At 39.5% G+C, this 17,875-nt stretch overlaps 1 protein-coding gene across 1 annotated transcript in view; it reads left to right on the top strand.

The window, feature by feature from the left end:
• Nucleotides 1-17,875, top strand: part of clec16a (C-type lectin domain containing 16A) — a 44,823-nt gene that overhangs the window by 14,105 nt on the left and 12,843 nt on the right. The window contains exons 10-18 of the mRNA XM_083930972.1: nucleotides 3,049-3,292; nucleotides 4,718-4,829; nucleotides 4,935-5,035; nucleotides 5,594-5,713; nucleotides 6,000-6,109; nucleotides 9,066-9,110; nucleotides 11,313-11,363; nucleotides 11,498-11,626; nucleotides 11,862-11,982. Of these exons, the coding sequence (XP_083787098.1) occupies nucleotides 3,049-3,292; nucleotides 4,718-4,829; nucleotides 4,935-5,035; nucleotides 5,594-5,713; nucleotides 6,000-6,109; nucleotides 9,066-9,110; nucleotides 11,313-11,363; nucleotides 11,498-11,626; nucleotides 11,862-11,982 (1,033 nt within the window). The remainder of the gene's footprint in view (nucleotides 1-3,048; nucleotides 3,293-4,717; nucleotides 4,830-4,934; nucleotides 5,036-5,593; nucleotides 5,714-5,999; nucleotides 6,110-9,065; nucleotides 9,111-11,312; nucleotides 11,364-11,497; nucleotides 11,627-11,861; nucleotides 11,983-17,875) is intronic.

The raw sequence follows: 17,875 nt of genomic DNA, 5'->3' as shown, positions 1-17,875 counted from the left end.
CTCTCTCTCTCTCTCTCTCTCTCTCTCTCTCTCTCTCTCTCTCTCTCTCTCTCTCTCTCTCTCTCTCTCTCTTTCTCTCTTTCTTTCTCCCTCTTTTTTTCTCTCTCCGTGCGTGCATGCGAGACCTGAAGCTGTTGTAAGAAGCAGCCCACCTTTTCAGTGAATGTGAGTTGAGGCGTGATGTCTTAACAACGTTGGTTTACCACAACAGGAGGCAGCCAGACCCAAACTAGAACTGCCAGACTTTAATTCCGCAGTGCTTTTGCGGACTTTAAAAGTGCCACGTTTCATTTTTAAATGTTAGTGTAGAAGTTTTCCAAAGTTTAGAGAAGTGTATGTGTGTATATATGGTCCAAATTTTAGTATTTTCTATTGAATAAACTAAACTAGAGAAACGGACTTGGTTTCACTGTCATGTGACTTTAAAAGAGTGACTTTGCATTTTGTATTGTGGCTATTAACTGTTGGTTTCACATTAGATAAAGCTGCAGTTGTGTTATTGTTTGATTTAATGAAGATGAAACACAGACGGATGAGGCATGGGCTCTGTTTATGTGCAGGTGGTCATATGGTACTTCCTGTTTGTCTGTGATGTGGCAGAAAATTAGGTCACATGATGGAACACTGACAGAGCTGGCTCACCTAACCCAAATCTCTTTCCTGGAAGTAGTTTATTTTCTCTCTCTCTTTTTTGTACACGTGTTTTCTTGCAAGTGCACCAGTTAGATACACAATGTCAACATTTGCATGCCTGTACTGGTATCTACTGTCTGTTTTTTTTCCAAAGCGCATGCAGCTGTTTTAGTTGTGTGCATTTATAAGTATATCTTTGAGCTGCAAATGATGCCCTATTTTGATGTGATGTGTTTGTGCAGGGGTTTGCCTGAGCGTGTGTCTGTGTGTGTGGGTTTGCCTTACATGCTTCCTGACCTCCATTTATTTCTCAGCATAGTCTCAGAGTGTGAGCAGTTTACCAGAACATAGTCAGTTAACAGGTGCAACAAACACACACACACACATACACACACACACTACTAGTCTGTGGTTTATGTCTGCATACACACTTTTTACGACAGCGTACGCACCATTTTTTTCAAGTGCGTAGTACCTAGGGATACAGATAGTAGATACAAATGTCAGTGTTTTTGTTGGCTGGGTATAGGAAGGATTACAAAGACTTGTCTAGTTATTCTGTAGAATTGAGTAGCTAAGGCGTGTAGCTCCATTATGCTTCAGGGTAATAGTCGAAAAATAGGGTTGACTTAATCTGAAGACTAAAATGTGTTTTCAATGGTTTAACAACCACTTTTCAATCTTATCAAAGAATAAGTTGCCACTACCCCTGAATACTGCTGTACAGACTGAGCTGAAACGAATTAAGTCTTTAGTGTTTGTTCCTTTACAAGACCATGTTTCCCCTTCTGCCTTTTCGCCCAGTATTACAATGTCCGTGTCTGTGGTGACAATCCCAGGCTAGATGTAAATGAGCCACCATGTTAGTGACGCTGCTGACGGCCATTGGTCTGCCGGGTTATGCTGTTTTCACTTGTAATTGGAAATCGTGAACTTCCAACCTATGAGTCAGGCTTGTAGTAAGGGGGGAAGTGTAATAGGAACGTGTGTGTGTGTGTGTATGGATTTAAGAGGGTAACATATAGGGGACGGACCGGAAGTAGGGAGGTGAATGTGTTTCAATAAAGTTTACAAAAGAGCAAAAAAAGACCATGAACGTGACAAGATGGTCATCTCTGAAAGAACAGGCTCGCCTGCAATTACATCTTACTGCCAAAGAGGCCGATAGAAACAAGGTATCTCAAATCTTATGGGTTATGACTTTAACTGAATGTGTATGATCTGAGCAACGGCACAAGATTAGAGTAGTAAGAAGTAGGGAAGGGACCATTTGGCCTGATTTGGCATCACGGCTGGTGTGATCTCATCACAAGATGCTCTCTAGTTCAAATTTTATGTATGTTTTTTTTATTAATTAAAAAAATGTGTGTTACTCTTATAGTCATTTAAATAATCGAATTAGAGCAGTGAATCAATTGTAGCATTAGATTTAGTATTAGTAGTTATCATTATTATTGCTCAGTTTACTGTAAGTTAGGGCTGACATCTCTGCATTTTATCATTTACCAGCTGTTTCCTGTGTGCATTTCTGCATATGGTGTAAGTTTGAGGACTATATGTAGTTCAATTTCCAGTATGGCCTCAAGTGTGTGCCTGTGAAGTGGTCATTTTCTCTGATAAAGTATACCAGGGAGGAAGAGGTTTTGAGTGTAACGAGCCTTTGATCAACAAGATACAAAGAAGAATTTACTGTAAGGCTCAAGTTTGTGTGCATGTGTGAGAAGATATAGGCACATCCGTTATATAAATATGTTTTTGTGTATGCATGTGTTTCCTTTAAGTGTCACATCTGTGAGTGTGTTTACTCCAGAATATTATTGGCTGACACCCTTCCAAACGTTCTCTTTCTCACTTGTTTTCAGCTTTTATCTGCCTTTTCTATTCAGCACATACTTAAAGTTATGGTGCTGCGGTTCTGCTCCGACACCAAGAATGAGAGTCACAGAACGACCTCTGTTTAAAGGGACTGTACTCGATAATCAGAACATTGATAAAGCAGCTAACAAATACTGTAAAGATGTAGTGGAGTGATGGTGTCCTGAGCAGATGATTAAGTCACTCTGTGTGTGTGTTGTATTCTGACTTTCTCTGTTTATTTTGATAGCCAGTCGGCTATGCACGTATGTTAGTGCACATGGGTGGCATGTACGATGGTATCGGATTTCGAGGGCCATCCCTAAACATTGATATTTGAGTTGGGGAACAGACAGTGAGAACCGTTTGGAGGCAACCTTTTCTTCAGTATTTCGAGTAGAGCACCTATCCTTGAAAGCACATTAAAACAAAATACCTCCATGATTTCATGGTTGCAGAAAGGATTCTGTAGAGCTGATAAAATATTTGCTCTGTGATTGTCACACAGGCATATGATGTCTTCCCATCTCACCCTTGTTTCTCTGTCCTCTAACCCCCTAGGCCAGCTCAGGAGGTGTGCGTCGCTTCACCAAGCCCTCAGAGACTCTGGAGCGCTCCCTTGAGCTGTCCCGCCACCGTGGCCGCAAGAGAACTCAGAAGAGGCCAAACTACAAGAACCTGGGCGAGGAGGAGGATGATGAAAGGGGTGTGGGCGGAGGAGGAGGAGGAGGAGTAGAGGAGGGCTGGGACAACGACGGCAGAGGAGGAGAGAGAGAGGGAGGCCGAGAAAGGGAGAAGGGAAAAGGTACAGAGGGAGTAGGAGGAGGAGGAGGTGGGAGTTCTAAGGGAAGCAGAGCGAGTGGGGAGACAGCAGAAGGTGAGTGTGTGTCTCATTGGCAGTACAGGACTGTGTTTGTCAGTGTTTCTTTACTCCCATCAATCAAACACAGTTTCCCATGATGCACCCTGGTTACCCAACAGCCACCACAGCAGCAGCTCTCATCTCAAAACAGAAAAGAGAGAAACTAACTTTTTAAAGACAGAATAACTAAAAACGTAACTATGCTGTTTTCCTTTCATTTTGAGTGCTTTTATTTATGTGCACATGACCGTCACATTCATGCATCCATTATGCATTGTCAAATTCAGATTGGCCTCTTATGGACATGCTTGATTCCTGAAAAAGGAAATGTTAGAAACAACAAATGTCAAAGAATAAGACTGTTACTGTTAAACTTTGGACTAAAACAAAATGCAGGAACAAAAAAAAAGCAGAAAGGGGTACATTTACCCAAAAATTCCTCTTTGGCTAGTTTTGCGATGAGGCTTCCTTCTTTCAGCTGCTTCCCCTGTTTGGCACCTTTTAATATCCCCATGGTTACCATGGCTACCACTGACCACATGTCCAGCACAATCTCTATGGCACCAGCCGACTGTCCATTATCACAGTGACACACCATTCATCCTGTGCTCCTCACCTCTCTGCCTGTCTGTCACTCCTCCTCTGTGTGCATGTGTGTTTGTTCATATCTAAGTGGTGTGTGTGTGTGTGTTAAGTATGAATGTGACCATTTCACTCATCTGAAATTATTCCTTCTTTACTTTTTTTGACTCAATAGACTCTTAAAGCAGAGAGTCTTTGTTCAGGGCTAAACAGCCTGCATTGCTTCAAAAGGCGCAAATACACATATTACACATGGGTTTTAACACAAATAACATTGTGGGCTGCAGAGGAACAGACTTTCAAAATGACACATGTACCATGTTAGGTGGAAAATCAGCACTCACCCTTTGTAACTGATTGATAAGAAAAGAGATAAAATAAGAAACATTTTGAAGGATAGATGGTAACTTAGGTGACATACTTCAAATTAAAATATTCCTTAGATTTTGTTGCACGGAAACAATACATTTGTGCATTGAAAAGCTATGTTGTTCCCTAATAATCAGCACAGTCAGACACCGATGCAATGATTTGCTCATCTTTGAAAAAAGAAAATTATGAAAAGACATTTCATAATTTTTTGAACAAGTGAAGGGTGAGAAGGAAGCACTTCAGACTTTCATTCACATTCACTGGTGACAGTAGTTCATTTTTGTCTTCATATCTACGATGTGTGTTAATGTTGAGGATGTGTGATTTTAATGTGAATAGCATGTAGTATTTTTATTATTAGTAGTAGTAGTAGTTATTTAAGTAAGCACAAAGTGTGTCTGTATGTGCAAACAGAGATAGAGATGGTGGTGATGGAGAAGTGTAAGGTGTCAGAGCTGACAGAGCAGAACATCACGGATGAAGAGAAGACCGCTGCAGCCACCCGCACACACACACAGAGGAGCAGGTACATGCACACAAACATCTGAACACTCCAAACTGTTAGATGTGGAAAGAATGAATAAAAGGAAAGTGTTTATAGACTGATGATATTTTCTCCCTGTCTCTGCAGACCGTTCTTAGACATGGTTTACAGTGCTCTCGACTGCACCAGTGATGACTACCACGCCCTGTTTGTCCTCTGCCTGCTTTATGCTGTCTCACACAGTAAAGGTTGGTTCTTTTCATTTAAACACGTACATTTATTTGGTTGCTCACTGTTTTTTTTCACAAAATAAAGGTTTTTGTTGAAGTGTTTGTTATTTAAAAAAAACAGCTAGTACAGCAGTGGTATAAAAAGGGCCACTATACTACTGTAAAATAAATTCCCCGTCTGCAATGATGGTGCGCAGGTGCGGAAGAACGCTGACCAATCAGAGCAGACTGGGCTTCTTCAGGAGGGAGCCTTAAAGAGACAGGCATCTGTGTGTTTCAGACAGAGGGAGAACACACGTATATTCATATTTTTTTAAACATTAAAGCATGTAAATATGTATGTTCTAGTAGGAACCCAAAATACGAGTATGAATTACGAACCTGAAAATTGGCATAATATATTCCCTTTTCAACCCTCCTTTCTAAAATGGTACCAAGTTAGCATCTATAGAGTCACAACGGCCGCTTTTCTGGGAAATACTCCAGGCTGAAATATACCGTACACCTCATGTTTGTGCCACCAGTTCTGCATGCATCTGACCTGGTCTGCCTGCCTGCCTGTCCGTCCCTCTGTAGGTATAAACCGAGATCTTCTTGAGCGTCTACAGTTGCCAGTTCCTGACCAGGAGAAGAGCTCTTACAGCCTGGTGCTGGTGGAGAGACTGATAAGAGTTATGAGCCAGGCAGCACAGCCAGGTAACACACATACACACAATCACCTGACTTTGAGATCATAACATTTTTCATATCTTTAGTCATTAGATATTTGTTTCATTTCATTTCCAAGCTGAACATATAAGCATGGACACATTCTGTATAAACACAGCATGCATTACAAGAAGTTCTGTACAAGTGAATGTAAATGTAGTATACGATGGCGTTAGACACGTAGCTTAAAACACTAACATTGTGCACATTATTCCATGTAAACTTTGCTTTGTAGAGCCACTATTCATACATTTCTCTTTGTGTGTGTATGTAGATGGTAAAGTGCGTCTAGCTACCCTGGAGCTGTGCTGCCTTTTACTTAAGCAGTCTGTGCTGTCTGGAAACCATTGTATAATCAAAGACGTACATCTGGCCTGCCTGGAGGTACAGTACACACAATCATGTACACGCTACACACATACAAACGGTCCTGTCAACGTATCAGAATCAATACTCCCACAAACACAGCTTCAGAATGGTAGTGATTAGAGGCTCAGAGCAGGCAGGTGGAAAGTTTAATCTTGTGTCGTCCATAACCTTTTTAAATCTAACTTCATCACTTCCTTTGCAGGGTTTCACGATGAGTGCTGTTTAGTAGTTATTGCCTAAGACATTTTTTAGACCAGCCTTTTCCTCTCCTTCAGCTCCTCAAGTGTCTTCTCTGTCATCTCCTCCTCATTTACTCCCTCTGACTCTTCTTCCTCTCTCTCATACTACCCGCCCTGTCTTGCACAGCAATACATTTTTCTTCCTCATCCTTCTGAGAAATGTTTGATTTCTTTTTCTATCAGTTCAGGGTAATCCTCCACACCATCTTTTTTTCTCTGCATTTCTATTTTCTTTCTTCACAGAACTTACAGGAAGTACTTCTTCTACTGCTTATGTGATTTTTTTTTTTTTTTTGGTTGGTTGGTTTTTTTTGTCGGGATTTCTCGTTGAAGTCCCCATCTTTTGTCATCTGACTGAATTTAAAAGTGAATTGAAACCTGACCATGGTCATTTTATAATAATTTGTATGAGGCCAGTTTTCAGCTAATCTTCATATCAGGCAGTCTAACGTCACTGGGGGTTTCTGATTAAAGAATTTCCCACCTCTGACACAGTTAAACATTTATGAAAAGCCCATTTCAATTGAGACAGTGCTCCTATGACGGAAATGGTAATGCTGGGGGTTGTGTTTCAAGAATTATGATTATTATTTTTAGTTGAAGTTTATTTTGTTTATTTTTCTTCTGGCTGTCGTATGTGAACTACCTAGGGGTGACCCTGAATAGTCGACTATTCGGTGATTCGACTGCCAATCTCACAGTCGAATCGTCGCAGAATGTGGTTATGAAACAATGGATTATGCCATTCTAGCTCTGCGGGTGCTGAATGTCTGATTTTACATAAAGATGCTTGGCTTCTCTCTATAAACCATGATAGATAACCTATTTGGGTATAAATATATGCCCATTAATAAATACTGTTGCTAAACATGTGAAATGTGCTTTTCATCTATCTCCTTAGTGTGTGGGATTACCCCCCTCCCCCTCGTAGACCAAGTTGTACTATCCAGGATCCAGCACCGTCAGAGCGCATCTTGGCTGGGCTTTAAATCTATGTCAGAAATACAACAGTCTGCCACTGTTGAATCATCAGCATCATTTCATTTGAATATTAGCACATTTGTTGTTTTTCATTATCGACGTTCAAGCCGACACAGTCTGACACAGCGTTGTGAAAGTGAAACTACAGTTCTAAATATACCGTCAGCCATTGTCAAAAAAAGATACAAACACATTTCTGTTATAACAACAGATACTTTTAATAAGCTGCACCTATGAGAAATCAGAAATCATATCTCTCAGGAAACCTCTGCCTGACACGCGTAACAGCACAGTCCTGGACTCACATGCACCCGACGCCGTCCGCTTCATGTCTCTGTCATCTCCTCCTCATTTACTCCCTCTGACTCCTTTTCCTCTCTCATACTACCCGCCCTGTCTTGCACAGCAATACATTTTTCTTCCTCATCCTTCTGAGAAATGTTTGATTTCTTTTTCTATCAGTTCAGGGTAATCCTCCACACCATCTTTTTTTCTCTGCATTTTTATTTTCTTTCATCACAGAACTTACAGGAAGTTCTTCTTCTACTGCTTATGTGATTTTTTTTTATATCATGTTTGAAGTCCCCATCTTTTGTCATCTGACTGAATTTAAAAGTGAATTGAAACCTGACCATGGTCATTTTATAATCATTTGTATGAGGCCAGTGGTCATGGCTCGCCACCTCGGATCAGAGGGTTTTTCATGAGCAAAAAAAAAAAGAATTGGCCGATTAGTCGTCTATAGGCAAGACGAATCAGATTTGACTATCAAAATTTTTAGTCGGGGATACCCCTAGTACTATCCAAGAAAAGACACCAGAGAACTGACCTTACTGATCTTTAAATAATAATTGTGTTGATCTTATGTTAAGTTGCCCCTGACCCTGCTAATTTATTCCTCTAGCTCTCTGATACTTGATATGAATGAGTAAACCAGGAATGTATTTACTGATGTTAACTGAAGGAAGTGATCTCATCATTAACAGTTGCAGTAAATCAGGTCTAATTCCTATCAAGCATTCACTTGTGGTTAAGTAAAATCATTGATTGAAGTGTCATGCTTTCTGATGGACAGCCAGTGGACATAAGATATAATTAGTGATGATGTTAAGTAGTACATAACAGACTGTTACATAGACTGTATTGTTTGTTTGACTTGAATGGAGAAGTTCAGTTTATTGTATTCCTCTTTTACAATTATGTGAATAGTTACACCTATGTTTAACATTGTTTTGTGTGTAAAGGTTGTTTTTTTTTACTGAAGAAGTGTTATGCACTTTTGATTATATTTGAAAATTGCAGTCTCTATAAATAGATGAAACAAAGACTCAGTAAGGGTAAATTAATGAAGTAGGTTGAACATAGCTTTTAGAAATTTGAGTAAGAGAAGCTTTCTTAGGAGCAATGGCTAGGAGAGTCTACTTAAGTACTAAGATTAGTATCTACTAAGTTAGATTTGAATGATTTTGGAAGTCATTTGTTTTGTCGGTATTTGATTGTGCAGTCCTTTTTCTTAAGGAACTACAGAATATTATAAGCTCCTTAAAATAATGCATGGATTGATGAGCATTTTTATGAGCAACACTATTTTTGGCAGTTTGTTTCTTAAGTGTTAAGTGTGTTTGAAAATACACATGAAGACAAAGATGTGATACTTGCTGCATGTGTGTCACATGTGGATGATGATGATTCAGACTGTGTGTTTGCATGCATATTGTTTCATACTGTTTATACTTTGTTTGTTTTTGCAGGGTGGTAGAGAAGAAAGTTTGCATTTACTGCGGAGATTCTACAAGGTGAGTGTACACAGTTAACACACACAGACAGTCCCAGCCTGGTCAGATGCGTACATGAACTGATGAAGCCTCTTGGATGAGAGGTGAAACGTCTTCCTAGACAAACAACTAGTCCAGTTGCTTTTGACTGAAATTGCTTTGAGGATAACGACGACCTGGACGAATGAGAACATTCACAGGCCTAACCGAACCAAACCGAACCGAACCGAAAAACCGTGACCCCAAAACCGTGATATGAACCGAACAGTGGATTTTGTGAACCGTTCCACCCCTAGCAGATACCCATCCTGTATAACGGCTGGCCTCCTGTATCTCCTGCAACATGCTACCATTAGTGACAAGGACACTAGCAGAACACAAAACAAAGCGTTTCCCTCTCCATTGCACTTGTTGTCACTTTCATTTGCACCAAGGCAGGTGAAATTGATTCTCATTCACATGTGCTTCCTAAATAGACAGATTGATCGCCCGATGTTTAAATGAATTGGTAACACTAAGTGTTGTGATGATTAAGTGTACCATCATTTTTTTTGAGCAGTTAACACAAAAAAAGTATCAGGTAGGACAAGTTAAGTGGCAACTGACAGCTGGAACCCCATCCAAAAAATATATTTATGCGAAATAGTATTTTGCTGACTGCTGTAGCAGAATATGATTTCAACTGACAGTCATACCATGAAAAGCTTTTGTCCTGGCTGCCTAGACAGAGACAGCTGCTGGGATGGGCAAACAAACAGAAAAACAGTTAGGGGGAGAATAATAAAGAAAAACCCAAAAGATCAAAGCACCAAACAGGTAAATGGACAATCTGGTGTAACATCCAGTTCTCTTGTTGAGATGCCTGTCACAACAAACACTGAATCACAAGCTACCCGTAAAGTCTCCTTTGTCCCCATGTGTTTAAATGCATCCACTTATTCTAAAGGAAACAGTTTCCAGGAAGGAATAATAGGTTAAACTGAAACCATGTATACTATACAAAATAATATTTATAGTTGCAGGGAAAAGGCTTTTAGCAAAGTCAATGCTTTCTGTTTCTCTTTGAGTGTCTTTGGATATCAGTTTTGGAATCAGTCACAGGAGTCAAAATTGGCTGACTATTTTATTCTACTGAAGATATTAACCTCTGTCCCTTTTAGCTCTGGTAGTTTACATTTCCACTTGAATGACAAGTGGAATATTTTAGCCTAGACATATGGGTGTAATTAAAAAACAATGAGCTGATGATGAGTATATACAGTACATATCATAAAAACATAAACAATCATTGTCTTGTACACTTAGACGCTCAGCTGTGCATGTCCAAGCAACTTGTCTTATCTCTCCAGCATTTCCTGTTTTGGTTCAAGACATCATTTTGTTGATGGGATGTCATTTAAGAATTCCTCTCCCACTTCTGTGATCAATTATACGGGTGATTTTCTGGAACACACAACAGATAAGTAGTGTTTGCACACTAGTGGTGTCATGTTTCAAAGAGGGGCTTGGGACAGTCTCATATCCCCAGATAAGAAACGGTACACATTTAATAAGTCAGTGGCCTATTGCATGCAATAGCAGAGGAATTTGCGAAGACTGTAAAGCTGTTCAGAATTTATACATATGTGCATTAACATTCTTCTTTTATCATGATTAATGCACGTAAATGGATTTACATTTCAAGACAATAATAGGGCATGTTTAAGGTGTAAATCAGAATTTTAATTGAAATCAATTAACTAAGGCCTAGAGGGAACGTATCTTATTTTTCTGTGCATCGCTACTGTCACTATCAAACAAAAAAGACTATCAAGTATGCACCAATACAAAACACTCCGGCATGGCTTGCAACATATAACTGCGTAAATGGCTTTCACATTTAGTAGTGTCTGCTTTGGCACTGTTTCATGATGATGCCAAAACAAGAATAGTGGATATCTGGTGTGATGAGTAAGATGTGTTTATAATTCAGAACAGTGTGTACATATACTGTAGCTGTTCAATTAGACACAAAAGATGCATTTGCTTATTTCTGCTTTTACGCATACACAGATCGTATTGTGTCTAATGTTTTTCACTAATGAGTTTCACTTTTTGCAACAAAAAAAATGAGCTGAATCGCAATATGAAAGTCCCTCTGAGTTTACTGTATTTTATTATATTTTGGCCATACATGCTCTACCTTATATTTGACCGGCTTCCAAATGTGTCATGTCATCACAGGGCGAGGAGATCTTTCTGGATATGTTTGAAGATGAATACAGGAGCATGACGGTTAGTTAGCCTTCATTTGATATCACATTTGATACTTGATGCACCTGGGCTTACAATTTTTTTTCTTAGTGTTTCTAATGTTTATACGTGTGCTGTATGTGGGCTTGTCTGTACTCGTGTACTGTATGTTACAGAGTAAACCGCTGAATGTGGAGTATCTAATGATGGATGCCTCCGTGCTGCTGCCACCAACCGGTACCCCTCTGACTGGCATCGACTTCGTCAAGAGACTGCCCTGTGGAGACGTAGAGAAGACACGAAGAGTACGTCCACCCAGAGCTCCGATAAAAGATACAATATATTAGTCTGATGATTAATGTCAAAGTCTCAAGTTTTTTTTTCTAATAGGAATTTTTGGACTTCTGTCATTCTTTAGTTCTTTTCATTTTTGTTTGTTGTAACTGTTGGTTTCAGTTGATTGGTTGATTTAACATAACATCTCTAACTGATATGTTGGTGCATGTGTGTTTATGTGGGACCTCTCTGCTTTCTGCACAGGCAATCCGCGTGTTCTTCATGTTGCGGTCCTTATCGCTTCAGCTTCAGGGAGAACCTGAGACGCAGCTGCCTCTGACCAGACCTGAAGACCTTATCAAGACGGATGACGTCTTAGACCTCAGTAAGACATACACATAGAAACAAAGACATACTCTATACTTTACAAAACCCAGACCACATGCTACAGGACAGGTAATGTGCTTATTAAGTTATTATTTTTGCACTTTTGGGAAATGGAGTCAAACTTCAGGGCGGGACACCATAAAAGACTAAATCAAGTGTAATTAGTGCAGTAAAAGTACAACCTAAGAAAGTCAGAGAAAGGAAATTACAGACACTTGCCTCTCTAAGTATAAGAGCAGGAGAAAACAAACAAATAACTCTAACCAGCCATTCAGTGTACAATTTACCCAAAAGAACCTCCATCAATCTATATTACAGCATAAATGTCTGACACACATCAGTGATTCTTTTTCCCTCTCTCTTACATACTCACTCTCTCTCTGCAAAAGTCAGCATTAGACAACAACACAGGCGTGTGAGTGGAGTCTGCACAATACTCAGACACATGCGAACATTCACAATGACAGAGACGAGCGTGCAGACACACTCGCAAGTATCTACGCGCCCAGCTTCCCACACACTGAGATAAACTAAACAATCTTTTATTGTACACAGGTGTGCAGATGATGTTAAAGAAACTTGCATGCGGCTCGCTCTGCTTTGCAGGAAGTCACAAGCACTGCACAGTTATGTGTATGGGATTTATGACAGTCACACACTGAGTGCACAAATCTGTACATGTTTGTAATAACGAATTTGAGACTACATTTAACAATCAATACAAATGTAAATATGCAACACGTAAAGGTAAGCTACAACTCAGTTACATACTAAGAGTAACCTGTTGCTCAAGTGTGTGTGTCTTTAAAAGGTCATCAGGAGATGTTGTTTCCCAACATCTGTCCCCGCTCCTTTATCAACAACACTGCATGGTCATGAACAATGTCAATGTCAGGAAAGGCCAGTTAGTTTCCTGCAATGTTTGCTTTCTCTTAACCTTAACGACGGTGCTAGCTCAGTGGACAACAATGGCGGCCAGGTGACAAACTTTTTCAAATTACAGCTAAACGGTACACTAAAATGCATTTCTGAAAACATTTTATGCGAGAAATGGGCAATAAAGTAACAGAATCTTGAAACATATTACTACTTATCATAACAGCGCCGCCTACCGTACTTGACTGACCATTTGATTTGAGTTTTGCAAGCCTGGTAAACAGCGTCTCCATCCTGTCTGCAGGTCTGTTCAGTGTAGTCAGTTATTGTCTTTAACCCACCCCACAAGCGATAAAAAAAGTTGTGATTGGTCGTCTGAACAGGAGAGGAGCCAGTAGCTGCCAGACCAAATGAAACATGAGTTTGGCAGATTCATCTGGTTTCAAAGCTATAGTTTATTAGTAACATGTGCAATGTAATGCAGTTCAGTATAAATGCCCTGGAACTGTTAATAGCATTGATATCACAATTGACAAAATAAAAAGACATAAAGAAGGATTACGTTGAGCAGAAGGAAGATTTGTTGTGCAGCCTGCAGGCTTACCCTATTCATTCTGTAATCTTCAGGAGAAAAAAACCTCTTGTTCTGTCTTTGAGAAAATATAATCATTACTGCCTTTTGATTGTTTACTGGGAACTAAGTTGTATGCTATAGTTCTCTGAAAATAGTCATTAAATATTAAGATGACACATGAAGGAAGTGCAACCTACAATTAATGTGCTGCTGTCACAACACTTCCACTCATTTGATGTGTAACTCAGTTGAATACTGTTGACCACCCAAGAACAATGGAACAAGCAGCCACGCTGTCTTCAGGAGAGTCTCTGAATCTCTGCAATTAAGTTAGTGTAGTTAGCAGGTCACTCACATTTTCGATTACAAGTCAGAAAAACGGTGACTTTGAATTTGTTGTTGGTGCAAATGTTAATACAAGTTGTCAATATCTGTGTCAGCCTGGTGCTCTGTCAACGATGTACAGCCCAATGTCCTCTAGTGACCCTCCACTGGATGAGTGGGTATAGATAAAGGATATCCAGGGGTAGATGACATGTTTGACACATTTCTATTACTGTGTATAGAACTTTTATTACTGCCCTGTACAACTTAATAATTTTGAGATCATTAACATAATCAAAATGACTGAATAGGGTATATAGCTTTTTACTCATGGCTTTCACTTTGAGAGGAGAAAGCTGATGACAGGAAGGCCATTTCTTCTTTGAAATAGGCAGATTCCCTCATTTTATTTTAAGTCTATTTTGAGAAGCAAAAACCTCTCAGAAAGAAAGAATGGTTAACCACAAATTCCCCGTTATGAAATCAGTATCTAAATTAGGTGTAAATTATGATGCAAGCAGAAAGTCTCTCTTATACCAGCTGTTTTCTTTTCCTCTTTCACACTTTCTTTGCACTATCTATTTGATTCTGTCTTAAGAACAACTGTAAGGATAAATCGTTATGTTTTGTTTTCTTCCTCCATAATATATTAAATCTCATTTCTGATTAAATTGGTGGTAGGTATACTTTTATTATACACCAAGTAGATCCATCCTAGCAATCTGATCGCCAACTAGACGTTTAGAACGTGCTCATATCAGCATGACAGCAAACCACGTTCATTACTCAAAATATTACTCCACCATGATGCTCCTGCTACTGTAGTAAAGTGGTCACTGAAAAGCTGAAATGTACAGAAAATCTCGTGCCACAAAATATTTTTAGGCCTTAGTACACTGGAGGTTGACATTTGATAAAGAAATAAATTGAATATCTTCATTAATTAATTTATTTTTATTTCAAAGGTAACTTGAGCATTGACCTTAAGCAAAAAGTCACCTTAAAATAATGGGTTGTTTGGATATCTAATGAACCAGCAAATTATTCAGTGATTCTCATGACGATACATACATGGTGCCATTGGTGAAAAGAAGACGGGGAATATTTTTGAAACATTTTTAATCATGAAAGTTAACATTAGCTCAAGTTGATTGGCCGACTCAACAGGGAGTAGAAATCATCTCTGTTGTGTGAATTTGTCCATGGAAAAATGTTTTTTTCAGCAGACATTTTAGTTATAACAATATTGAGCTAGCAAAAGCAGATTTTTGTTTAAACAGTATGTGTGGTATTTATACAGTTACGATCTAACATTCAACAGGGACTCGTTTGTCACGTTTGCGAAACAGAAATAATACTGGCAATAACTGTTGTGCGCCACAATATGAATCCATTTTGATTACGGTATGCATTTTCTAGGGCTGCCCCCGACCAAGGATTTTCTTGATTGACCAGTGGTCATCATTTTGAGCGATTACTCCACTAATACATATATATAATACATATATTGTGTGTGTGTATAATCGCAATATTGCACTTGAGGGTGTGCTTTGCCATAACTGTTGGCACACACCCTTTTGTGTACTATTGCTTAAGTATCACTTCTTAGAATTGTACACAAAGAGAAGAGTTCATTGTAAATTCCACTTTGATGTTTATCTAGCAGTGATGACTGCACCATCATGGCCTTTTCGAGTTATCATATCATCTGTGATGACTAAGCTGCAGTTTCGGTGCTTTTTGTAAACCCATTTGCAGAACGATTAAACATTTAAACCTGATATAAATGGCCTGATGAATGGATCACACCAATGACACAGCAGTGGGCCTTTAGATACAGAGAGGCTTTTTATATACAGTGCATCCGGAAAGTATTCACAGCGTTTCACTTTTCCCACATTTTATTACGTTACAGCCTTATTCCAAATTGTATTAAATTAATCTCTGTCCTCAAAATTCTACACATAGTGCCCCATTATGACCACGTGAAAAAAGTTTTCTTGAGAGTTTTGAAAATGTATTAAAATTAAAAAACAAAGAAATCATATTTACATAAGTATTCACAGCCTTTGCTTAATACTTTGTAGAACCACCTTTGGCAGCCTCGACAGCCTCAAGTCTTTTTGAATATGATGCCACAAGCTTGGCACACCTCTCTTTAGGCAGTTTTGCCCATTCTTCTTTGCAGTACCTCTCAAGCTCTATCAGGTTGGATGGGGTTGGATTTTCAGATCTCTCCAGAGATGTTCAATCGGATTCAAGTCTGGGCTCTGGCTGTGCCACTCCAAGACATTCACAGAGTGGTCCTGAAGCCACTCCTTTGAGATCTTGGCTGTGTGCTTGGGGTCGTTGTCCTGCTGAAAAATTAACCGTCGCCCTAGTCTGAGGTCAAGAGCACTCTGGAGCAGGTTTTCATCCAGGATGTCTCTGTACATTGCTGCATTCATCTTTCCCTCTATCCTTACTAGTCTGCCAGTTCCTGCTGCTGAAAAACATCCCCATAGCATGATGCTGCCACCACCATGCTTGACTGTAGGGATAGTATTGGGCTCGTGATGAGCAGTGCCTGGTTTCCTCCAAACATGACGCCTGGCATTCACACCAAAGAGTTCAATCTTTGTCTCATCAGACCAGATCATTTTGTTTCTCATGGTCTGAGAGTCCTTCAGGTGCCTTTTGGCAAATTCCAGACGGGCTGCCTTGTGCCTTTTACTAAGGAGTGGCTTTCGCCTGGCCACTCTGCCATACAGGCCTGATTGGTGGATTGCTGCAGATAGGTAACAGCAGCAGAAGACCACACTGACACTTTATCAAGCACCAGGGATGCCTAATAAAGTGGCTGGTGAGTGTATGTGGCATGGTTGTTTTGCCATTTGTTTACGCATCAGAATAATATATTTATTGCATGAAACAGCTGATATCAATAACTGACCTAGTTTAAATTCTTGAAATACTTCACACTCTTGTGATGTGTAATATCACAAGAGAAACTGTGAGTTTTCATAATTCCAAATGCCTGTTGAAAGAGTCTGTGGCAGATATGGGTAATGAGTTTAAAGGCTATCATATGAGGTATGACATGGCTTTCAGTCATTTTCTATTACTTGAAAAGTGACATGTTAAACAATCTTTGTTTTGTAATTATGATTATCGGTCTCGCATCAAACTCTACCCATGCATAATTAAAAAAAAAATAGTAGATAACATCTTGCAATCGTATCAGGGGTGTCAATGTAAGGAGGATAGGCCCATCCCTACTTCCTATCCCCTACTGCCAAGACCCTTGTTTGGACCACACCCATCTTTGAACTCAGACTTTCTTTTGGTCTCAACTTCGACTGCGTATTTTGCCAAAAATATACGCTTAATAACTTATTTGTTGTACATATTGTAGAGTCCGGACAGACATGAATGCAAATTGCAACTTGACTGGTTGATGGAAGCATACAACCACAAAGCGGTAATTCTAGGTACTAAATCACTATCTCTTTTTATTTAAACAGGGTGGTTGACTAAGAACACACTCTGTGTAATTGTGAAGAGAAGAAGTGTTAAGAGTTAAAGTTGCAATCTTCCACCTACAAACTCCTTTTCTGACCATAACACTGCCATCGCCTACATTTCACCACATCCTCGGATAGCTGTAGCTGAACCACAGAACATTTGCTAATGCCTGTACTTGTGTATTGTGTCAGTGGAATAGTATCCTTGTGGTTCTAAAGGTGGTCTTGCAAGTGTATCGTCATGTTGCATTCCCATGAACAGGAACTTTACCAAAGGGCTTAAGGAAGTGTACATATTCCTGGTTGTATACATGTGTGAATCACACTAGCATGGAAAGGCACTTCATCTCAAGTGACTAAGTAACTTTTCAAGAATCTGAGTGACTAAGTAACTTTTGAAGAATCTTACGACACTGGTATTAATGTAATGTGTGTAATATATTTCTATTGAAGTGTTACCAGTTATCTCTTGGAGATAAAATGCTCAGAATATGAAGCGTGAAACTAAACTCTGCCAAATGTCTTCTTCTGGGTTTTTCCTCATGCTAGTGAACACAGTCCTTTCCTTGTGTTCCTTCAGTAATGTTTGTACAACCTGGCAGGTTGATTAGGGT

This window comes from Echiichthys vipera, assembly GCF_963691815.1.
Source record: "Echiichthys vipera genome assembly, chromosome: 17".
Lineage (NCBI taxonomy): Eukaryota > Metazoa > Chordata > Actinopteri > Perciformes > Trachinidae > Echiichthys > Echiichthys vipera.
This window is presented reverse-complemented; position numbering and strand designations above follow the sequence as displayed.